Source organism: Abramis brama, assembly GCF_963993115.1.
Source record: "Abramis brama genome assembly, chromosome: 5".
NCBI classification, from domain to species: domain Eukaryota; kingdom Metazoa; phylum Chordata; class Actinopteri; order Cypriniformes; family Leuciscidae; genus Abramis; species Abramis brama.
Window position 1 is genome coordinate 14,461,690 of NC_139967.1, and position 25,859 is coordinate 14,487,548.

Genomic DNA, 25,859 nt, shown 5'->3' on the forward strand with positions numbered 1-25,859 from the left:
AAAAACCAATTACGTTCGCCGGCAGCGCGGCGCGCGCGCAGTTTTCAAACGGACGAGCAGAGGACGAGAGATGGTTGCAAGATACCGAACTTCACCGAATAAGAAAACATCATATTTGAAGTAAGTTTTTAAGGTTTAGCATCAGGGTGGTTTGCTCCGAATAGCCTACATTAGGCCTAATACACGCATATGCAGTACCTTGCCGCAGAGTGCGAATTACCCCACCATAATTGGGGGGTACTGCTCCTTCACTTCTTCTATGACCATCATGGTCCACTACCATATCAATCCCCACCGTGATCGCCGAGTGCAACATGTGTTGTGCAACACACATACAAGGTCTAAACATGCGACAAACTGATAATCAGTAGGCTACAGAATATCTCATTGTTATTATTATATATCCAAAAGAGAACTGATTTGATCAACTCCCAAAAGTTAGAAGTTAGAAGTGCACTGAAATACCATAATTACTAGTAAAAGTAATACTAGTAATAATAATAAAATAATAAAAGTAAAAGAAGCCTATATTGCCTATTTCAGGGTTTTTCCTGGCTCAAAATGAGGCGGAGGTGGTAAAACCATAATAATGTATTTTAATAATAAGCTAATTAAATGTGTATTTTTTTTGTAGATCATCATATAGCATAATGTGTTTCCCACATTTTTTGTGGGAGGAGTTTGGTATCTCTAGGGGGGTCCGGGGGTATGCCCCCCCGCAAGAAAATTTTGTACATTTTAAAGATAAATTCATTAATCTGGTGCACTTTGAGTCCCCCGAATCCACTGTTAAAAATAAATAATCCACCCGCAAACCGCCTATATTCTTTGATTTAGATATCTGCATCTGATCATCACATTACAATTATTCAAATTCTCAGTGTTAAGCATGATAATATGGTAACATATCACACTGAAGTAGGCTGATTTAAAATGAAAATTTATTTAAAATATAAATAATAATTTGCCTTCTTTTGGCAAAATTACATAATTCCTTAATAGCCTAAACAGAGGCTTTACTCCCTTCAAGCTTAAATTGTCAATGTTTTATTACATCACTTTTTGAAAACACTCAGAATAATTTTTTGTACCTTTATAAAGGGCATTTTCCCCTAATTTTATTAAATGTATGCTCCATCTTTCATTTCAAATTCTTAAATATATATTCAATTAAAATAATTAGACACTAGGCTGTTACCAATACAATTAAATAATTTACATTGAAAAATTATAACTGTAAATTAGATTATTTTAAATATTTTTGAATATACAAATAAGGAATGTTGAAAATAATGATACTTTATGAAACTAGCGTTTTGTCATTCAGCGTTGACACTTGCTTGAGAAGTTGAAGTCGTTCTCCATCTCCGTTGCTTCTAGCCACGGTGGTTAAAAATGGTACGGTCCACAGTAGGGGTGTCTGAAATCGCTTTACATTAAAATGTTCCTACAGTGAAAATAGGAGTTGACTTGTATTGTAACTGTAATTATATTTTTTCACAATATCAGAAAAATTATCTGACCCCCCCAAAACTGTAATTTCTGTCCCTTTGGGGGGTACTGGGTCTTCATTGGGGGGTATAGTACCCCCCAGTACCCCCTGTAATTCGAACTATGCCTTGCCGTGTGTACGTTACAGTATACAAATGTTCTAGCTAATGTGAGGATAGGAGATCAAAACGCAGGCAAAGAAGAGCAGAAACAAGTGATATCATAATGCGATCACTATAGGACTATGAAGCTTTATGGGTGTAGGGTGTTGATGGAGTCGATCTACTGTGTTTTGATCATCATTATGAATCTGATCTAGATGTAGTCTTTGATAAAAATGCGATTTTCTCAGCTTTTTGCTCATGTTGCTTTTTATGAAACTTGCCAACATTCAAGTGTTGATAAAAAAAGACGCACAAAGCTAGAATAAAACAATTTTTTGTCTGTCCATTCTTTTGGTAGCCTATGTTCAGATATTCATACAACAAAATATTCTGGGTTGCCATGAAATTGTGAAAATTACCAAAAACACCATTTTTTTTATAGGCTACTGCGAGAAAGAGTTAAGATAAAAATGTTGGTAATTGGATGATGATTAGAATATAAATATGATTGGAATCATATTTTAAATTTGTCATATTTTTGAACAGGGTCAATTAAACATGAAAAGAAAGGGAGAGATATCAGAGTACTTTTTAAATAAGCACAAACATAGTCCAGTCATTTTATGAAAAAAGGTTGAACAAATCGCAACAGAAGCAAACTCAAATAATTTTGTATCCTCAATATGTCCTGAGTAAGGAAAAAAAGTCTAGAAGAATCCCATTAGGGGAAAGTTTCGAAAACTGTTTCTGGGGATTCACTTTTTATTTTACCTTTTGTCCTTTGCATTCTCCTTACCATTGTCTCCTGTTCTTCCCTCAGACTCGTCCCCCAGAAACAGTCCCAAACCCAATCTCTTGCTTCTGTTGAGTTTGCTTCTGTTGCAATTTGTTCAAGGTTGACCCCCATTTTGGCTTAAAGGAGAACTCGGTAACTCTAGCGAACTCTAGTCACTTCTTCGCTGATTTTCCCTTTTGTTGTCGCATGTTTTCCCCACGAGCTCCCCCTACAGCTGTGGGGGGGCGTATATTTCACAACACGGTCGTAAAAAACTCACTTGCGGCGGCCTCCTCCCCCTCTCTACCGCTGCTCATGTGCGTTTGTTTTGATCGGAGCAAGCCAACTGTATGGTGTGGAGCTATGTCTACCGAGGTGGGTAATCTGGTAATACATCATACATGCGTGGGTGTTTATGTCGAATTGCCGTAAAGCAATTTGTGTTTCGCGCTCGTTCTCGTTCTAGTTCTCGCTTCTCACGAGACTTCCAATTTCTATCTTGCCGGGACGGTAGTGCCCAAGTTGCAAGGTTGGTTTTCCGCCTGGGAACGCTGGGGGGAGTGGGGAAAGTCACCAATATCACCAGAACAGGTTGTTTAACCATACAAATGATTTCTAGACAGTTTTATTAAGTTAAAAAAGTTACCAAGTTCTCCTTTAAAATGACTAACAGGCAGATCAGGTGCAAACAGATCCCAGCCCTTGCATCACCACTGGCTAGTCAGAGTCAGTGTGGTCAGACTTCAGGACCAGCAACAGGTCAGAGCATCTACCAGACACAGGCAGTCAATCACATACCCAATTCAGGAATTTAAGTTGAGATGATTTTGCCAGATTAAAAGGATAGTTCACCCAAAAATGAACACAAAAAAAATAATTATATTTAGAAAGAATAATTATAAATTATTATAAAGAAAGAATTATGTTGTATTAAATCTTCCTAGGATAAGATTTTATATTGATGGGCAATACAATTGTTTACATTTTTCAAGTACAATTAAAAAAAAACAGGTTTTTTTTGTAAATGTGAGTTTTTTTGTAAATAAACGCAGCAGTACATAACAGACACATGCTACGGTATCTTATCTCCTTGGTGCTTAAGCTTTGTTTTCTGCAAATATTTTGGATGTTCAACACTTATAGACACAAACAGAGTGACCCAATTCCTTCCATAAGCTTTTCCACTGTGTGTGTGTGTGTGTACTGTGTACCCCCGAAAGTAGCAGTGGCCACCCCCTGGCCACCCCATGTATAAAACTCTAGTTCCGCCACAGATACCACCCCAAATTTCATGGGAGCATTGTCTTATTTGAACAAAGAGAAGCCGAGAACACCTAGAGCTCACTAAAATTACAGCAGATTAGAGGAAACAGTTGTTTTTCAAAGTGTTAGGAAGACAGACACACCCACACACACACCCACACACACACACGCGGTTAACAGTTTCTAAAACAGTTTGTTTCAGGAAAAGTGCACACAAAATCAAAGTATCATAAAAATACAATAAAAAAAACATGTCTCCAAACTGTTACATGCTACAATTAAACTTTGAAACAATGGAACTTTGGAAGAATGAAACGCACCACAATGAAAACGTTGTGCCTTGTGTGAACTTTGATGAGGCCAAGAACACTAGAACTGTTAAACATGCGTCCAATAACTGTTCCAATTCAACTCTGATGTGACTGAGCTTGTTTCACATATAACTGTAAATTATCCCAGTAATAAACAGTTCACTTGCATTTGCTAGCTAACTATTGAAATGTATGATATACTAAAACATTTTGGTACTCTGCTGATGTGAACAAAAACTGCATGTTTTCATAAAAATAAAAAATATATAAAAAAAAGGAGAACAAAATATTAAGACATAAAACTGTCTGTTTTCTGGATCAAACCTAAAAGACAGACGCCTAAAACACTGGTGTCAAAGTATTGGCATGGACAGAAACATTGCACCTTTCACTTAAAATGACTACTTATCAACTTTAGTTCATTTACTTAACAGTTGTTTAGAGACAAACACAAGAACTGTGTATCTATGACTGTGCAGTGAAATGCAGAGTTTTAAGTGTAGTTTGAAAAGTTTGAAGTGTAATGGTTGAATAGGTAACAGAATAAACGGCATAACTCACTTTTTTCATGTTGGGTCGTTGTGTCTTGCGATCCCACAGCGTAGATAGACCAGAAAGACGTCCTAAAAGAAATTTCATTTGTTTAGTCTCAAGCAGTGTCATGTAGAAGGACTGACATTTAATTCTCAAAATGTGGTATTTGTTCATGTTTTCATTATTCCTATGAACATGTTTGACCACGCTCAGAGAGTAGTCTTTACAAACTGTACAAAACAAAGAAACTAAATGTAACGCGGATCATCATCGATTAGTGGAAAAATATAATTATGACCGCCGCTAGCGTAGCTAGCGAAAGCGGTCATATAGGGATTGTCAAAGTTTTTTTTTGTTTTTTTTTCGTCATCTACTGAATTTTTTCGTCAACGATACCAGGGACACCGAAACACCGGGGAACATGAAATTTGGTGGGCATGTAGCCCCACTAGACTTTTACGGAAAAATTTCGTTTGGTCCCTGGGGGCCACTCCCCCCCCGCGCTGGGCCCCCCCAAACCCCAAAAATGCAGTTTTTCCTAAATAACTACCTGAACCGTGGCACCGAGGATGAAGAAATTTTTATGGTATGTTGGTCTACTAGACTTTTACAGAAAAATTTCGTTTGGTCCCCGGGGGCCACTCCCCCCCCGCGCTGGGCCCCCCGTGAATTTTTCGTCAACGATACCAGGGACACCGAAACACCGGGGAACATGAAATTTGGTGGGCATGTAGCCCCACTAGACTTTTACGGAAAAATTTCGTTTGGTCCCCGGGGGCCACTCCCCCCCCCCCCACGCTGGGCCCCCCCAAACCCAAAAAATGCAGTTTTTCCTAAATAACTACCTGAACCGTGGCACCGAGGATGAAGACATTTTTATGGTATGTTGGTCTACTAGACTTTTACAGAAAAATTTCGTTTGGTCCCCGGGGGCCACTCCCCCCCCGCGCTGGGCCCCCCGTGAATTTTTCGTCAACGATACCAGGGACACCGAAACACCGGGGAACATGAAATTTGGTGGGCATGTAGCCCCACTAGACTTTTACGGAAAAATTTCGTTTGGTCCCCGGGGGCCACTCCCCCCCCGCGCTGGGCCCCCCGTGAATTTTTCGTCAACGATACCAGGGACACCGAAACACCGGGGAACATGAAATTTGGTGGGCATGTAGCCCCACTAGACTTTTACGGAAAGATTTCGTTTGGTCCCCGGGGGCCACTCCCCCCCCCGCGCTGGGCCCCCCGTGAATTTTTCGTCAACGATACCAGGGACACCGAAACACCGGGGAACATGAAATTTGGTGGGCATGTAGCCCCACTAGACTTTTACGGAAAAATTTCGTTTGGTCCCCGGGGGCCCCTCCCCCCCCGCGCTGGGCCCCCCCAAACCCAAAAAATGCAGTTTTTCCTAAATAACTACCTGAACCGTGGCACCGAGGATGAAGACATTTTTATGGTATGTTGGTCTTAAGGGCCCACATCAACCTAGCCCATAATCAATTGTCAAAGTTTTTTTTTTTTTTTTTTTTTTCCTCATCTGAATTTTTCGTCAACGATACCAGGGACACCGAAACACCGGGGAACATGAAATTTGGTGGGCATGTAGCCCCACTAGACTTTTACGGAAAAATTTCGTTTGGTCCCCGGGGGCCCCTCCCCCCCCGCGCTGGGCCCCCCCAAACCCAAAAAATGCAGTTTTTCCTAAATAACTACCTGAACCGTGGCACCGAGGATGAAGAAATTTTGATGGTATGTTGCTCTTAAGGGCCCACATCAACCTAGCCCATAATCAGTCATTTGTGATTTGCGCCCCTCCCATAAAAAATTAAAATGCAATATTATTATGACCTCCGCTAGCATAGCTAGCGAGAGCGGTCATATAGGGATTGTCAAAGTTTTTTTTTGTTTTTTTTTTCCGTCAATCTACTGAATTTTCCGTCAACGATACCAGGGACACCGAAACACCGGGGAACATGAAATTTGGTGAGCATGTAGCCCCACTAGACTTTTTCATCAGTCTGTTTTAAAGAATAAAATAAAGTAAAAGTTTTATTTAAAGGAAATAGACAACTTTTCTTGCTTTTTGTATGGCAAACAAATGTATAAAATGTTTGAACGTTTAAAATCCCTGTGTGTCTTATTTTACTCAGAATTTTGTAGTAAAATATGTAAATTTGTTGTTTTGCAACACACACACACACACACACACTATGGGTTGGGTTAAAAAATAAAACATTTTCTTTAAAAAATACTAAAATAACAAAAGTAACAAACAAATTTATATACACTAAAAAGATGTTTTTGTGTGCGAGCCCAGAGAATCACCAGAAAGCTTTTGATGAAGTGTCATTCTTTAAACATCTAGGCTAGCCTAAGCAACTGTCCTAAAACCATTAACAAACCCATTTAGGATGCACTCTTCCCCCGCCAGTTCCACTCGCAAACGCCTTCACTGTGAGTTAGATAAATGTTTTGATTCTTTGTCTTTTTAACACTGATCCTATTGGCGTCGGGAAACAGATACAGATGTTCTAGAAGAAACGGCACCTTTTCTTGTTGAGAAGAATATAGCACGGGATGTGTGGGTAATTAGGCCTCTTTGGCTTGATGAACGTGTCTGATTCTTTGTCTTAGGCATTAACATAAAACCTAAAGTTCAGGTACTACTGATCCTACTGAGGTACACACACACAGACACACACACACACCACACACACAGTTGTTCTTAAAATAACATTTACCACTCTACAGATAAGGCGTTGTCGGGAAAATTCGTTTCGTGTACCTACCCCGAAGTGACAAAATAAAATAAAATTCTGTATTAAAATTTATAAGGAAAGACCAGTACTTTGTTTAGGCTTGGTTTGTAGGGAATTACAAACCTGCAAGGCCGTCCATAAGGGGGGACAAAGGGGAACGTTTTCTGGGGCCCAGCTGCTAGGGGGGGCCCATGCAGTCCAGCAATAATTATGTTCATCCTAAATATAAGCAAAGGTTACCATATTTTATTTTGAACCAAAATAGCACCATTAATTGTTAAAAGTGAGGAAAAAAGCATTTTATTTAATGTTGCTTGAGTAAAATGTAGCCTGTATCATAGTGAAACACCCCTCTCCTGAAAATTCAAAAAAAAATTAATTCAATTGCTTGTTCTATGTGTGTCATGTGTTTGACTATGTACAGTTGTACAGTATGTCCCTATTTATTCCTGGCCAGGTCATGTTTGTAAATGAGAAGTGGTTCTCAAACAGTTTACCTGGATAAATAAAGGTTAAATAAAAAATAAATAAAATGGTCTGAGTAGCCAACGCAACGTCAAAACGCCAGTGCTTCGCGCCAGTTCGCAGTCAGCAGCGCAAGTGACCTTATTTTTCCTGCAGACCAAAATTTCGTTATTTCAAATGTAGGCGCGTTGCGCGTGCCAAGCGCGCTCAATCCGCCGGCGCGACCACAACATTGTCCAACATCAAATGGCAAACGTAATGTAAGCGGAACGAAACTGCTCGTTATTGTGTGGTTGACGGACCGTTTATCAGTTTGAACCAAAGCAGCGCGAGCCGATCGTGATCAAGCGACACTGTTACTACACAGCGCTAATAAGAGATCCAGTAAAGAAAGCATTTGAATTCGCCACAGAAGTAATAACATCGCTGCGAGATCTAGTGAGAAACATTCACATTCTCCTTTATTAACGGATCAAACAGCGCTGACGTGGAAACCAGGAAGAAACATTGTGGCATGAATGAACTAGTGTCCACAGATCAGCAACATTTACCATGGATTTACTGTAGTAACACTCACTGCAACCATGGAAGTTTGGCAGGAATAGTAGGCTATAATGTTTTCAAGTAACATTACGTCAGTTTTATTTTGACATTATGAATACAATTGCTCCCCTCAAATGTTAATCTGAACTAAAATAAAGCTTTGTTTATAGCTATTACAATATAACATTTAATTTTTTCCAAGGAGCTGTTTTGTTTTATATGCTCCTAAGAAGAGTCAATTATAGCTCCAGAACTGCTCAAAGTAAAAAAAATCATACTTTATGATGTTAGTTTTAATATTATTTTTTTATTTTATTAAATCAAGGAAATTTCTCTGGCATTTCTTTATTTTTGCTGTATCAAAAACGTACCGAACCGTGACACAAGCTCGTATCGAACCGTGAATTTTGTGAACCGTTACACCCCTACTGTTTACACAACAGCTGATGCGAGAGTAAGTGTAACATAAAGCAATTTGCAATTTGGCATGTTAATCTCTTGTTGCATGGGATGCGGCGCATACCTGGTAAACAGTAATTTCTAACAACATAGGGCAATCTGGCGAGCGTGTTGTTTTAGGCTAATACACCAACAGCAAATTTCTGTTTAATAAAGCACTCAGAAATGTGTCATTTGCATATTAAAATCTCAACCTTTGTGTGTGTGTGTACCTATGTAGCCCCCATCACTGAGTAAGTCTCTCTCAGTTAAATGTATGTGATAATGTAGGAGAGAGAGAGCATGATATGAGTAGATAGCGGATTTGGGGAGGGCCCATTCACTGGACCTTTTCAGGGGCCCAGTCATTTATGTGGGCGGGCCTGCAAACCTGTGCACATATATTCAAACGCACATAACTATAGATCCAATTCTTAATGCGCATGTGAGCACCATCAGCGTTTTATCACAGGTTCGCGTTTAAAGTCTGTGTAGAGAGAACGGTGTCGTCTTAGCGGCCCCTAATTTAATAACAAATGATCGTTGCGACGGAAGCGAATCAATCAAAACTAACTTTAGCTGGAAAATAACTTTATTAAAGAACCGCTATAAAGCCAAAACAATCTCTGTTACCTTAAATTATACGTTTATCTCTGTAAAGCTGCTTTGAAACAATCTACATTGTTAAAAGCGCTATATAAATGAAGTTGACTTGACTTGACTTAAAAGAACATCCCCAGACATGTTATTTTAATGAATATAGCCAGTGTGGTGTAGGGGTAATGGTATTCCTGAATGTCTTGACTCAAATACTTTGACTCAGTTAACATATAGGCTACCCTATTGATCAAACAACAACGATTTTGACACTCAGGGTGTCAACATTACGTAATACCTGCTTGGGTGAATTTCACCCCCAACAATCAAAGGAATACAATCAGCAACAGTTTCCCCCATACAGATGTTCCCCCTGTAAAAACATTTGACACCCACTGACCAGTCAGTTTGAGTGACATATGGATTCCCTGTCAATCAGTGACACTAGGGTCATAAATCAATCAACATGACACATAGTATATGTTAATACTACTCATACTGTTCTTTAAAAGTGTATAAATTAAAATAAAATATCTTACTAAAGTTGAAAAACATACCTTTAAAAGTATATAAAATATATCTTATTGATCCAATTGTTTTAGCTGAATAAATAAAATTGTCTTACATTATTTTAGAGAGAGTTGAAGAAGTAGCTCCTAACACATCATTGTCCATACGAATGGGTCACAAAAATAATTAAACTAAAGTTGAAAAAAATATTCTGTTCTGTTTAAAAGTATATAATGAAATACTTATAAAATCTACCGAACCAAGTATTTCAGTTTAAAGTTAAGGTTTCCTATTATCAGACTAACTGAAGTTGAAAAACATTCTATTCTTTAAAAGTATATAAATTAATTGTTTATAATATAAAATCACAGAGTGGTTCTCTCTAACATAATGATTTTTGTACCGTAACTGCATATTCGATCATGTACACCTAAACATGTACACACCACTAGGGCGCCAGGATTTTGATTGTAGGCGCTCCTGTTCACGAGCAATGCAAGTGACCGCGCGGGCGCCTCTATGATTGTGTTGTCTGCTATATTTGAATTTTATTAAATCCAGGCAATTGGTTGATAAAAAAAAATATATTAAAATTAAGATACAATTTATACAAAACGAAATTCACTTTAAAAAAAGTCTTTCTGCAAAACAAAACTTAATTAAGTGGTCAAAATCATGTCTGACCTGCTCCATGTCTCTCGATATTGCTGTCACAGTAAAGCTAGTCTGCATTTCAGAGCATACTACATCCAGATTTTATACTAAATTCATTTAAAAGCATAACTTTAAAAATAGATATTTTAAAATTAAAAGACTGTTTAAATCAAATATTTAAAGTTTTATTAAAATCATATCTTCTATTTATCTTCTTAGAAGATTACTGTATTATTTTTACTAAACAGCGTCTGTTCAAAAACTTTAGATGGTTGAAAAACTGTACTTAGCCGTCTTAAATCTTAGATCTTAGATCTTTTGTCCATACAACATGTTTGTCACAATGTTGTATTGTTTTAAGAAATCCGAGGACTCCACATTGCTCTTATTTAGACTAAGTTTGTATCTTTTTAGAAAATCACCACACATTTTTTCAGAGATGCTGATGGTCCATGACGCGGCATAAGTAAAGTTGGTCTTGAGGGAATATTTAATTTTACTCGTCTTGATTCAAAGTATAAGTAGGCCTATGGCCCGCCAGCAATATTTTCTGGCCCGCCGGATTATTTTGGAAGTCCTAAATGCTGCACAAAACTCTTCCAATACTTGAGAAAAGCCGTAGTCGCGCGGCGATTTCACCGCCGCATACTGTGTGAAACGCACATAGGGAATCATGCGGCGCGGGATTACATTTTAAAGTAGGCTATAACTGTGCGTCCACACCGGACGCGAATAGTGCGTCAAATTCGCGCCTGCCGCGTCTAGTTATACGCTTGACCACGTGTGCATTCGCGCGTCAAAAGACGGTAGCGGTCAGAACTCTGATGTACTTTGGACTGAGCGGGCTGTCTGACTGACAATAGCCCACTCCCGACATCTTTTGACAGCGTATCCGCACTTAATTCTGACCACCTGTACACCTAGCTCTGAGGAGCTGTTTGGTATCTGAAACCATTGTCAGTCAACAACATTCTTTTTTTGCAAGGATGTTTGAAATAGTTTGGCAGAAAATAGCCTACTTTATTTGTCAGTAGGGCAATATGATTTTCGTTTATGCTGCTTTGAAATTTGAGTGATAGGCTTTGACCTATTCAATTTATGTTATTTTTATTTCATAAATTTTTCCTGTGGCATTTTTTTTCTCTGCTGACAGTACAATGTTAAAATAGCCTAATATTTATATTGACACGAACCCAATTTTTGTATAGCATTTATAATTATTATAGGCTACATAATCTCCTTCTTTCCTTTAGAGACATTTGAATGTGAGATTATGGAAACGAGATCTAAATTTTGCGGACCCCTCAGGTCGGGAAATAAAGCAGGTGAACACAGAGTGTAGCCTATTTTAAGCAGTTGCTGAATAGAACCTTGTGGGAGCGGGACGGAAAAAAACAGTCCCGCACAGACCTTCTTAAACCTTAGGTGTGTATGTGTCCCGAATAAATAATAATAATAAAAAAAGGAATAAAGTTCAAAAGTCGGTGTTACGACCGTCTAGGGGTCTGTGTCGTAACTAAAAAAAAAGAGTGAAATGAGTCTCACTACCAGAGAGATTAGGAAAAACGTATTTACTTTTATTTATTGTAAGCGAATGAGGCATGATTGCTATTCACACCTTTATTAAAATGGCTGTAATCTGTTACCTATAGGCTACTTGATCTGTTTAAAATGATTTCCTTGATATATCATGCCTACCCAGGTGAAAAAGACGTAGTATTAAATGTATTAAACATATACTTGAAATACAAATAGTATGTTTATAATACATTTGTATTACCAACATGCTTATTTGAAGTGCATTGAAAATATACTGAATTGCATTTTAATATATTTCTAAAAAGTATACTAGAAGTACATTGGTAATAAATATATGCTTAATAATACTTTTAAGAAATATGCTAAATACCATCATAATTTTAATATATTTTTAACAAACGCACTAGAAGTACATTGGTAATAAATATATGCTTAATTATACTTTTAAGAAATATGCTAAACACAAGCATACTTTTAATATATTTCTAAAAAGTGCACAATAAGTACATTGGTAATAAATGTATGCTTAATTATACCTTTACAAAATATGCTAAACACAAGCATACTTTTAATATATTTCTAACAAATGCACTAGAAGTACATTGGTAATAAATATATGCTTAATTATACTTTTAAGAAATATGCTAAACACAATATTTGTGTGAAGTTTTAGTGTATTTAAAGAAAACATACACTGAAAAAAAATTTGGAGTAGGATTTACTTGAAAAAAGCTAGGCAACTTTTTTCACTCAGAAAATGCTAGTAAATTTACAAAGATTTGCAAAGTAAAAACCTAAACATATTCATCAGTAGCTTTAATTAGAAATCTTTAAGTTAAATTTACTTGGAATATGGAATTAAGTAAACTTTACTTAACCTAGTTAAGTGAAAGTAACACAGAAAATAAGTAATTTTAACTTGGCTAGTAAAAGGTTGATTAATATCAATTTAGTTGTAATTTCATTTGCATTACATTTCACTCAAACAATAATATTGAATTATACCAATCATTTATAGTATGTGCTTTACTTAGATTATCTAAGGAATTTATACTACAGCATGTCAGATGTTAAGCATCATGTGAATGCAAAGACCTCAATACTTGGTAGACAATACACAATGACGGTAACATTTGATGGATCGTTTTTGTGTTTGAATGTGTCATTTTGAGCAGAAAATTTACTCGAAATGTCACAAAATGGCAAGTTACTAATCCTGACAACAAAAGCAATGATAAAACAGTGTAAATACAGCTGGAAACCAGTGAAAAATTAACCTCATTAATTATTCAAGGTCCAGTGCATGATGGAAACCCCAGTATCAGAAAAGCTGAGTAATTTTTACTTAATTTTATTGAGTTGATATTTACGCTTTCATTTCTACTCGCTTGAATTAAGTACTGATATGGAATTTACTTCGTTTTTTTAATTCTTGCCTGAACTAACTTTTTCATGTAAATTACATTGTTTTTTTTCAGTAGTATTTACTTCACCAAAAAATAATTTTTTACAGTGTACTTATGTTGCTCGTACTCTTACTAAGTACATTTTATGTGTAACTTGTGTAAGAACATAGCAAAATGATTAAGCTTTTAGTGTGTTTAAAGTACTTTAAACACTTAGGCCTAGTGCATATTTGTAATATTTAATTATTTATTATTTTAATATTTTAGATTTTCTTTTGTTGTTGATTTTTTTTGTATAAAGTACCAACTTCTAATGTATTATAAACATTTGTCAAGTTTATTGAGCATTGCAATATAAGCACTTAAAATTAATGTTGTTCACTTTTACTTGTTTGTAAAGGGCTAGGTTGCATTACATGATATGTTTTTACTACTGAAATTCCCACAAGGATATGAACATCATATTATTTTAATTGCATATAGATACATTTTCCAAAGATGTTTAAATGTTGTGGAGGCTACTTGTTTAAATTTGAAAAATACAATAACACACGTGACTAATCCTGATTGGTTCCAGAGCCGTTGAACGGCTGTGATTGGTTCTTGCTTTAGAGGACTTGGAGGAAACCACGCGATTAACTTTCTTAAATATTTTGCAACTGCTTAAGGTTGAGTGATCATGACAGCATTTAGATTTTTTTTTATTTTATCTAACGTTAATAGAAAACGTAACTGTTAGTGTTGTTTTAATTTTTTCCCCCATCTTCAAGTTTGCAAGACGTGTGACATTTGGAACCTCATTATGTTGTGATTCTAGGTTTGTAGGCTATTACATTTACGTTGTCTTTGCCAGTCGTATTTTTACTCAGTGTAACAGCACGTCTTTTTCAGTTCAGCTACATTCAATTTGACCAATCAGAGCCAAGCTTTTCAAGTCGAAGTCGAATCAGACTCGAAGAGATGAATACTGCTATCAGAAGTTACTGGTAAGTTTTAGTTGCTGTTTGCATAAATAAATAGCTCACTCACTCGATAATGTAATAATGGTCCTCGTGTAGAAGGACCTATAATGTATAGGATACATTCCTATATGAACATGTTTGACCACACTCTGAGACTATGTAATTTTTGCAAACTGTACAAAAACAAGATCAATTCAAAAGCTAAAACTGATCACTATAGTGACTCCAAAATCGAGGAGGTCAAGGCATGCTTCCTGCAATAGCTCCCCCCAAAGTCTGTTCATGCGACCACCAGACAGATTTTAAACACCGGATTTAAACTTGTACAAATATTTTGAGTAGATAACCGATAGTATATTCTCAGAAATGTTTTTGCACTGATTAAGGATAGTTCGGGAGGTACAAGTAAAAATGATCTTATACGATCATACTTATACTTTGAAATTGAATCAAGACGAGTAAAATTAAATATTCGCTCAAGACCAACTTTACTTATGCCGCGTCATGGACCATCAGCGTCTCTGAAAAAATGTGTGGTGATTTTCTAAAAAGATACAAACTTAGTCTAAATAAGAGCAATGTGGAGTCCTCGGATTTCTTAAAACAATACAACATTGTGACAAACATGTTGTATGGACAAAAGATCTAAGATTTAAGACGGCTAAGTACAGTTTTTCAACCATCTAAAGTTTTTGAACAGACGCTGTTTAGTAAAAATAATACAGTAATCTTCTAAGAAGATAAATAGAAGATATGATTTTAATAAAACTTTAAAGATTTGATTTAAACAGTCTTTTAATTTTATAATATCTATTTTAAAAGTTATGCTTTTAAATGAATTTAGTATAAAATCTGGATGTAGTATGCTCTGAAATGCAGACTAGCTTTACTGTGACATTGTCCCCCCGAGACTCATCTGGTAACCAGGCAACCTGTAACCCGTGTTTTTCCAACCTTATACCCGTGAAAGTGCACTGGAACGGCAGTCAAACCCGTGACTTCCCACCCGTGAACTCGTACTAGATCGATGTACTCCCAGTTACGAGTTGGAAAAACACGGGTTACAGTTACAGGTTGCCTGGAACGCGGCATAAGTAACTGTCAGTAAATTAACATGTAGGTAGGCCCGCCCTCATGTGATACTGATTGGTCGATTGATAAGCTTAAATCTGATTGGCTAAAGAGTACGACTGCTCTGTGTTACGAGTGTTATGCTGCCAGGAAAGTCTCAAAAACACACACACACACACACATATCTAAGGCGATTCGTACGTGAATGACGATTTGCACATTCAAATGCAAGGATACACTCGTACATTTTAAACATTCAAAGGTTTTTGTACACAGTTGTATATCTACGAATTGTGGTTTGCATTTGTGAAATGTATTTTATGATTATATAATTTTATTTTGCGCATGTGAATTGCTTTTTGTGAATATATATTTTTTTTTCACGCACGTGGATTTTTTTTGTGTGTATGTGAATTAGGTTTCATGCATGTGAAATTGTCTACGCATTTGTGAATCATGTTTTTTGCGTGAATTATATTTGAGACTAATTTGCTTACAGTTCAGGCAATGAGTAGCTACAATGATTATCTTCACAAGAACTATAAAACACAACCCTGCCTTTTTTTGTTTTCGTTTTTTTTTTTAAAGTCCCACTCCGATCATATTTTGAGCTATTTTTAAACATTCTCAGTGGTCTTTAAATGATGATTATGCCGTTTTTAGCCAAAATCACAAAACCTGTGCCGTTTTCTGGGACTTTTCTTCAGCAGAGCGGCAGTAGCTCATTAGCAATTCGCCTCTGCGTTGTGGGGGGAGCCGTTGGCACGGAGACGACCCTCCCCCTCGTTCACACCGCCGCCGACTTGAGCTTCCGAGAAAACGGAGGAGAAGCTGATCATCGCCGTTGCTGGGTTTCCTATCATTATCGGATTAATTGCAGTTTAACCATCAGAGTGAAAGTTTATCATTTGCATGTGTTTTTAAGTCCTGCCAGTTTAACAGGGTGCGCTTGACAGGGCATATAAGAACGCAGAGAGATAGCAGAGAGAGAGAGAGCCTCGGCCGCGCGCGCGCACTCACTATTAATAATAATAAATAATAATGTGACCAAAACGGTTATACAAATGCTGTCATTATAAAAGGTTTCTAGTGTCAATGTATTGCTTGTTTATTTTGTTTACTTTTCATGGTGTGACACTTCTCTTCTCCCATGGTCGAACATAGAATGCTGCTACGTCAGAGCGGCCAAAGTGTCAACAAGCTTCCTCGTACTTTTTGACAAGCGTCCTTGACAGGGCGGCCAGAGCTTCTTTGCCGCTCAAGTCGGCGGCGGTGTGAACGTACAGTTAGCATTGCAACCCGCTACCGCACATAGGTGTTGATCCGCCATCGTCTTCTCTACTCCTCAGAACCTGAGCCGCGGGGGCGGAGGGGAGTATGAGCTTGTGGCACCGCCCAGTGGAGTTACTACGTCACAACTCCAGTCTATTTTAGCTGGCATTTTAGCGTCTGCTACTGATTCACAGCCATTTGAATGCAGAAATACTCAGAAATACAACTTTGAACTTATTTTTCTCAAGATATGTCCTCTAACATAAGAAAAATGCCACAAGAACATGTTAACACCTAGAAAAACATGATTTTCATCGGAGTGGGTCTTTAAATGAAACATTATAATATTGATCATTAAAACTGACATTTAACAAAAAGAGACAGGGTTGTGCAATTTTATTTTATTATGCATGTAGCCTACACAGAGTGAAGTGAATGTACATAAATATTTTAAATATATAAAATAAAATGACAAAACCCTTTTTGTTTTTGATTGGTGCAGCTCAGATCGAGGGGCATATTTAATGAGCATCATTACTCGACACCAGAGTAACTCGCTGAGCAAATTCAACTTGTGCTCTCGCGAGAACTCTGGATTACTAGGGTAAAGGTCCTTGCACACTGAATCCGAAATTTTCGCATGCGTTTTTTCGTATCTGTTATTCTGTGGCTCTAAACTGTCAAAACACCATTCAAATGCTTGTTACGGATGCGAAAAACGCAGAAAATCGAACCCGATCCAATTTTTTTTTTGAAGGACGAAAGTTTCGGAGGCAGTGTGCAAGTGTGATTGACATAACGTGAGGTATTTATTTTTTAACGTGCGAAAATTTCGGACGCGAATTTCGCGCTCAGTGTGCAAGGGCCTTAACACTCCCATAGACTGCCATGGGAACTTTGGAATGCGGAAGCAACGCATGTCGTGGAGCAGCGGATAGTTCCAGCACTGAACCCCATTCATTTTCAGTGTTTCCGAAGTACGCTCGCTGGTAAGTTGAAGAAATTACTGTATTTTTGACATTTGAACGCATTAGCTGTCCTCTCATGAATTTAGTTGCAATTTATTTAGCCAACTTTAGTTAATGTTAATTGGAAGATAATAGTTAATTGCAGCTATCTTACATGACCAACACTTCATTAATGTTATACCAGTCAGAAATGTGTAAATTCAATACTGAGGTCATAGTTAAATGTGATGTTGATGTTGCACTATATTTTATTCAAAGTTTTTTTGTCAACCCTATTTACATACATGAGGTGGTCAGAATATTAGAAATACATCTGGATATAAAGCAAATAAGTACAGCAACAGCCTGAAGGATTCAAATTTAAGAATCTATTTCAAATATGCTTCCTTACATAACATCAGAACTACATAACATCTGGACTATTCGTGCTAAGCCAAAATCTGAACCGTGGCTAAATGACATTACCCGTGCTGCTAGGCACGAGTGCAGGAGAGCGGAACGCCAGTGGAAAAAAGATAGGCTACGGGTTTCGTCTGAGATCTTGAAAGACAACTTGTTTAAATATCAAAAAGCTGTAAAAACGGAAAAGTCAAGGTATTTCTCAAATATCATCGCAAATAATTCTCACAAACCTCGTGTTCTGTTCAACACTATTAATTCTGTTTTAAATACATCTCAACAAATGACTTTGGAATTTTCCAAAGAAACATGTGAAAACTTTTTGCAGTTTTTTAATGACAAGATTGTGACTGTTAGAGCTAATATTGTTCACCCTTCTGTTGATATGTCTTCTTTCTCTGTATGTTCCTTTGTTTTTAATCAGTTTGAACCAGTGTCTCTTGCTTGTTTGAAAGACATCATTGACAAAATGAATCCATCGGTTTGTCCCACAGACATTATTTCCCCAGATTTCCTAAAAAAGGTTTTTGAAACCCTTGGCCCTACAATATTATTGATTGTAAATAGTAGTCTCATTCATGGAGTTGTACCCCTACATTTTAAACACGCAATAGTGGAACCACTGATGAAAAAAACAAACCTGGATTCATCGGTTCTTGCTAATTTTAGGCCCATTTCGAAACTCCCGTTTCTTTCTAAAATATTGGAAGAAGTTGTTTTTAAACAATTACTGTCCTTTCTAGACTTGCATGGTTTGCAAGAAATTTATCAATCTGGTTTTAAATCACTTCACAGCACAGAAACGGCCCTGTTAAAAGTTTATAATGATTTATTATTGGCCACTGACACAGGTAACTATGCTGTTCTTATGCTGTTAGATCTTACTGCCGCTTTTGACACCTTAGATCACAATATACTGATCTCTCGTCTTGAGCATTGTGTTGGTGTAAAGGGTGCCGCATTACAATGGTTTAGATCTTATCTGGGTGAAAGAACTTTCTCGGTACGTCTTGGGGAATTTGTGTCTTCTACTGCATCTCTTGTATGTGGAGTCCCTCAGGGTTCCATTCTTGGACCGATTTTATTTTCTTTATATATAGTACCTTTAGGGTCCATATTTAGGAAACATGGCATCTCGTTTCACTGTTATGCAGATGACTCGCAACTCTATCTGCCTTTGAAACGAAACAATGCAAACTCTATAGCACCTTTGTTGAGATGTCTTGAGGATATTAAAGCCTGGATGGCCTCCAATTTCTTAAAGTTCAATGAAGATAAAACTGAAATCATTTTGTTCCGACCTGGTGGTACCATCAAGACCCCTGATGTAGATCTTGGCGACTTAAAGTCATATGTGAAGCCCGTTGTAAAAAACCTAGGTGTTTTAATGGACGGTGACTTTAAACTAGATAAACAGATTAATTTGGTAGTTAAATCGTGTTTTTATCAGTTAAGGCAATTATCTAAAGTCAAGTCATTTGTATCTTTTACTGATTTTGAGAAGGTCATCCACGCTTTTATATCATCCCGCCTGGACTATTGTAATGGTCTCTATGTAGGCATTGGTGAGGCATCTCTAACACGTTTGCAGAGGGTACAAAATGCGGCTGCACGTCTACTAACAAGGACACGCAAACACGACCACATTACACCTATATTAGCTTCCCTTCACTGGTTGCCAGTTCATTTTAGAATTGATTTTAAGATTTTACTTTTGGTTTTTAAGTCATTAAATAACACTGCTCCTAAATACCTCTCAGATCTATTACAGCCATATGTTCCATCCAGAGCACTTAGGTCTGCTGGGCAACTGCTTTTAGTCTCCCCCAATGCAAGATTAAAGAGCAGAGGTGACCGTGCCTTTGCAGTGGCGGCCCCGAAACTCTGGAATAATTTACCTTTGTACATTAGGCAGGCACCTTCACTTGCTGTTTTTAAATTACATTTAAAAACATATTTGTATAGTACTGCATATAACACAGTATGAGAGTTACCTGTTAGGAGTTCTTTGTAAGTGTGTGTTATAATCCATTATTGTATTTATTGCTTTTTTATTGTGTTTTTATTTATTTTATGTTATTCTTTTTAGTTTTACTGTTTATTTTATATTGTATGTACAGCACTTTGGTGAACACCTGCTGTTTTAAAAAGGTGCTCTATAAATAAACTTTGATTTGATTTGATTTGAACATCACGGTAAAGAATATTGTATTTAGTGTTTAAGGGTAAGATAATGATTCTGCTCAGCAAAGTTGCCTTTCCTGTTTTCTCCTCATTGTCTTTAATGGCTCTTTGAGTCCCAGTATCACTCAGAACTGATGGGATTAGCACACGAATGATTCACTGAGAATCTCACCTTTTGTTCTGCAAATGGCTTTCAGACCCAAATGGCCCTTGGAGCCTTATGCTGATTGAATTAGGATTGGCTAGACCCTCAGTCTAGGGTGTTACCTTAACCTGTATACTCATTTACATGCTTTGTTTGAATTTGTCTCCACCCCCAAAAGTCCCTCCTCCTAAAATGCCTATAAGATACCATGTAAAGTTATGTTAGATTAGATTATGTTGGACGAATCCGCAGCCGCGCTCAATAAAGAATACTTCTGTTTGAACGTGATCCCAACGTCTCCTGGTTCTTGCTTTGAAGAAAGAAAACTTTACAACAAGCCCCACAAATAAGACCTCAATGCTAAAACGTGTAAATGAATGTACACCTCTATGACAGTATAAAAAATCCTGAACATTATAGAAAGGCATAATTTATGTCTGAGGTTTGTATATACGGTATCATAATGCAATAAAAATATAAAATTATATTTTCCCTAATTTGCATAATTTGTTGGATGAGCAAAATTATCATCCAGCTATAATGTTAATGTGTAAGAATAACAGTTTGGATAACAATAGTGGTTTGTATTTGTTCTCATTTAATTTCAAATTATGTACAGCAGTACAGAGTCAAAATAACAGAAATCATGACAAATGTCTAAATAGGTATAGACCTAACTCACTTCTGTAATCTCAACCTCATGAAAATGTTTAGGAAACATAGGCTTTCAATGTGTATTTAATCTGTCCTTCAATGTATTAACTTTAACACCGTTTCCTCTTTCTTTACCACTACCAGTTCTCTCCAACAGCAACAGGCATTTTTCAAGACCTGGTCTCCTCTGGGGCCTATGACACGCTCTGCTTCTGGCAGGGGAATGCTCTCACCCAAAAATCCAAGTAACTATAACATTACTTATAGTGTGGAGTTTGAATGCTTTTGTTATCAATGTATGGCTAAGCATTTGACTGATTCTCGATTCACCACCAGGTCTCCAGATTATCCTACAGCGTCGGTGGCAGAATGTAATGGCTACTGTGAACACTTGTATTCCTTTTCTGGCCTGCTTTCTGCCATCTTTCTCTCCCTTGTAGTAAGTCGAACGAGTTTCTTTGAAGACAGAACATTCAAGGAAAACTTACCTACCCTCTCCCTTGATATAATATATAATTGGGGGCAATAAAGTGTATTTCTTTCATTCATTCATTCATTCAATTAAATGTTTCGTTGAATGCAATTGGTTGCCTTGTATATTTTTTTACTGTTGACCAAACTTCTTTCTTGACTTAAACTGAGCAGCTTTAATTGATATTCACTTGTTGTGCAGGTTTATGTGAATGTATTTTAACATAACATAACATTAGGATGTTAGTAATTATGACCATAGAAGCACGAGAAAAATATATACAGTAAATACTGTAAATGTATTATACCTCATGGGAGCAGTCCCCCTTCCCTCCAAAATTAAATGCACACATTTCTTTATTCAGTTCAAAGGGCTTTATTCCTTTCGATCATTAATTCTCCTGACGATCGACTAAGAAAATTTAATCGAGTGTCCATCCCTAATCTCAACTCAAAATACTCCAGATATGCTTTAGTTTATTGTGATCAAAAAAACAAAAAGCAAATTTCAAAAGAGTAATTACATACTCAGTTGTAAAGAATCCAGTCAACACAAGAAGAAATTAAAAAAAAAAAAACATTTAGTTTCATTAGTCCTGCCATTGGTCTTGTGTCTCTGGAGAGCTGAATTTCAGATACTAGATCAAATATGTAGGCTATATGCATATCACGGAAGTAGGAAGTAGTTTCTGTGGTGACAGAAGTAGGATGGTGAGCACACCAACTTCAGCTATACTTACCTATGGTGTTCCTGTAGCTCACTTTGAAGGAATGCTAAATATATAGTTTTAATGCAATGTCTTTCAGATAAAAGTTTCTGGTAAATGCATGAATGTAGCCTACACACAGTTTTTAACACCTTGTCATCAAAATGGTCACAAGACTTCCTCTCAAAACCGTCAAGGAAAGATTTAATTGTTTCTTCTTAAAACAAAATGGCAGGTTTCTCAGAAACACCAAAGCTTGGAGGTATAGTTCCCCCAAAATAGAAATTTCTGTCATTTACTCATCCTCATGTTGTTCCAAATCAACATTTAAGAAAAAAAAAGAAAAAAAAAACTTAATCTACACTGGAAATTTTGTTTAAAACATTATGTATTTATTAACTCAGCATACATACAATTCAGAATTGAGGTACAGTATTTTTTTTTTTTTGGCAATTGATGCCAAAAATAAAGGAATCAAAGATACAGAAATTTTATCATTGTCACATTACTCATAATGCAAGAGGTCAGTGTGCTGCTAGTAATAATTCAGAATCTGAGATGGGCACAGTCTGTTTAGAAACACTTTTATGTGGTTTATATAATTTTTTTTTTCTTTTGAGTTTCTTCCATCAGAAAAATGGCTGTTATCCAACCCATCAGCTGCATTGAAGTTATTTCACCAGGAGGGCCAGATGTCACCATTGTACTATGAATAAGAAGTTAAAAACCTTTTAGTTGGTTCAATAAAAATGTGTCACATTTTTAAATGCATATTGTTCTGCATATTTAAAAAAAAATGTAATGTATATTTAACTAGAATTCAAACAAATAAGACTTTGTGTGCCAGAGGTTATACCTGGATGCTGTAAAATGTGGCTGTCCACTCAGTCAACTCATCCTCATTCTCACAGCACAGATACCTTAAAGAAAAAAGATCCAGAGACAGGTGAGCAGGGACATGGAGATGTGGTAGAATTTAAATGTTCAAGGATGTAGCCAACTAGTAAAATAAACTGGTTAACTAGTAACTAGTCATTGTTTATTATAACAAAACAGGTCAGAACAAGGATGTACAATAAAATTTCCTGTCATATGCAAAACTATATTTTATAAATGATTATATGATGTTCTTACTGAGAATGAGTACATTGTTACAAGGCTGTAAGCTTTGGAACATTGGGGAAAAAATATTTGTGGGGTCTTGTCACAAATATACTCGTGCTATTTAAAACTGCAGTCCGTAATTTTTCCTCTTTGTCGCCATCTCTGTTCGAAATCTGCAATTGCAGTTATTCGCGGAATTATCAACTTTACGTGGGTTGTGCCTCGGCACAGCACGGATGAATCCCAATGTTTTGAGGAGAATGTGCGGCTGTCAGTCACCACGCGGTGTGGAGACTGTCATTCAAAATCACAGATTCTACTTTTTGGAAGTATGACCAACATAAGAATTTTCACTGGAAAATGTCAAATGAACAAGTAAGTAACATCCACTTTTGTTCTGAACAACTAAGGGAATAAAAGCATTGCAGTAAATCGCACTGATTAAATCTAACGATCGCTTATCATATCACGTCAAACCATGCAAATTATACTTTGTTCTCAAATTGTTAATGTTTAAAGGAACACTCCACCGTTTTTTGAAATAGGGCTTATTCACCTTCTTTCCTACATTTTTAGATAGGTGGGCAAATGCATTTTTGTCTCAGTGCATGCATTGTTTTAGTTTGACAGGGTTGGCGTTAGCTTAGCTTAGCATAATGAATGGAATCCTTTGTTGCCAGCTAGCATGTCCTGAGTAAAAGTGATAAAAACAATAAAAAAACCCCACCTAATTACTTCTTGTGGCCTGCGTATTCACAACGAGTACAAATAGCGATGCAGATTAACACTAGGCAATTTCCCAGGCAGATATTGACTTGGGACTATATTAGGGGGAAGCACAGGTGAAGCACTGCTACTTGGGCGCAGAGATATCACGCAACACATGAAATCCCACGACTTGTGAATACAGGTATAATATGGGTCGATCTATACATGCGTCATGTTTAAAATAATCACTTACTCTGTGGACAGCTGTCCATTTGGTCCATTCGGCGTGGGACGTTTTTTCCAGTTCACTTTATCACACCGGGAAAAAAAATCGAGTACTGCAGGATGGATCAACGCCGTGAAATCCTCGGTAGCGGTGACACAACTGCGGGCACGCTCATCTTGATCTGACGCGTTGAGCCTGGTCATCGATGGCAGTAACTCGCCACAGCACAGACACTCTATTTCAGTTGGCATAGATTGGCATATTCCCCCACACTCACACCACCAGTTCGTGTTGACTCTCATCCTCACGTCCACAGGCTGTTGAGCGATCACAACCTCCTCCTGTCATTCTATTTCTAAAGCACGCAGCTCATCTTCTGAAAACTCTGGTTCATATGTATGGTTCTGGATCTTGACTGTCTGAGAAGTCACCCTCTTCGTCTCTCACAAAATCAGCCATGTTCATCGCCATTCATGTACTGTAGGAAAAATAGCCAGCTACTATTCATGCTGGTATGTTGATGGAAGTCGTGGAATTTCATGTGTTGCGTGATATCTCTGCGCCCAAGTAGCAGTGCTTTGCCTGTGCTTCCCCCTAATATAGTCAATATCTGCATAGGAAATAGTGTTAATCTGCATCGCTATTTGTACTCGTTGTGAATACGCAGGCCACAAGAAGTAATTAGGTGGGGGGGGGGGGTTTATCACTTTTACTCAGGACATGCTAGCTGGCAACAAAGGATTCCATTCATTATGCTATGCTAAGCTCGCACCGATCCTGTCAAACTAAAACAATGCATGCACTGAGACAAAAAATGCATTTGCCCACCTATCTAAATGTAGGAAAGAAGGTGAATAAGCCCTATTCAAAAAACGGTGGAGTGTTCCTTTAACAGCATCAGCATTGCGTGACTACATTTAATGCCCTTCCGATATTTATTTATTAGAAAAATTTATTTTGGATCATTTTTAACCCCAAAAAGTTACGGACTGCAGCTTTAATTAAAGCAATTACAGAGTTAAAGGGATTTAATAGAATAATTAAAAAAACAACAAAGAAAAATAGCAAAACAACTAGAATTTTTTAACAAAGTAATGCATTTGAACTATTTGCAAATATATTTTTTACTGAAAGACTTTCCACATTCATTAGGTTCTGAAGGGAGTGGATTGGAATCCACTGCTGCTTCAATGTATATGTAATGAGTGATTATAATCAAGGTATTAATCAATATTTTTCCTTCTAAATATCAAATGAGTTGAATGACTTCTCTGGATTATTATTCATTATTCTTTAATGTCTGTATTTGATATCTGAATGCAGTAACAGTGCTTGCTTATTTAGCCTGGCTTCCAGAAATGAAATACGGACTTGTTATGTGTTTGAGAAAGGTCTTCAATGTGTTAAAACATATAGGGGTCATTGAAGCCAATAGTTTAAGGGACCATTTCTTTGTTAAAGCCTTACTTTCCAGTTAGACTAACGTGTAGCTCTCCTTGAGAGAAAGAATGTATTATCTTGATGTTTTGAGAGGACTCTCCTGTTTAGAGTTAGAGCCTGGCCAAATCCAACCTTGAAAAAGCTGTGTCAGTGTGTGTGTTA

The 25,859-nt window shown here is 37.1% G+C and overlaps 1 protein-coding gene and 1 long non-coding RNA gene across 3 annotated transcripts in view; one reads left to right on the forward strand and one right to left on the reverse strand.

Annotated features, from left to right (window-relative positions):
- On the forward strand, positions 1–21,519 carry LOC311083505. Its single transcript, XR_014606306.1, has 3 exons — positions 1–120; positions 21,186–21,286; positions 21,378–21,519. It is a non-coding gene; the product is annotated as an uncharacterized lncRNA (long non-coding RNA).
- The window catches only part of arap1a (ArfGAP with RhoGAP domain, ankyrin repeat and PH domain 1a), a 22,401-nt gene continuing 17,507 nt past the window's right edge, over positions 20,966–25,859 (reverse strand). For both annotated transcript variants that reach the window (XM_084115083.1, XM_084115084.1), the window contains 2 exons: positions 23,076–23,139; positions 20,966–22,925 (listed from right to left, as the gene is read on the reverse strand). In XM_084115083.1, coding sequence (XP_083971209.1) covers positions 22,896–22,925; positions 23,076–23,139 — 94 coding nt within the window. In that variant the 3' untranslated portion in view covers positions 20,966–22,895. The remainder of the gene's footprint in view (positions 22,926–23,075; positions 23,140–25,859) is intronic.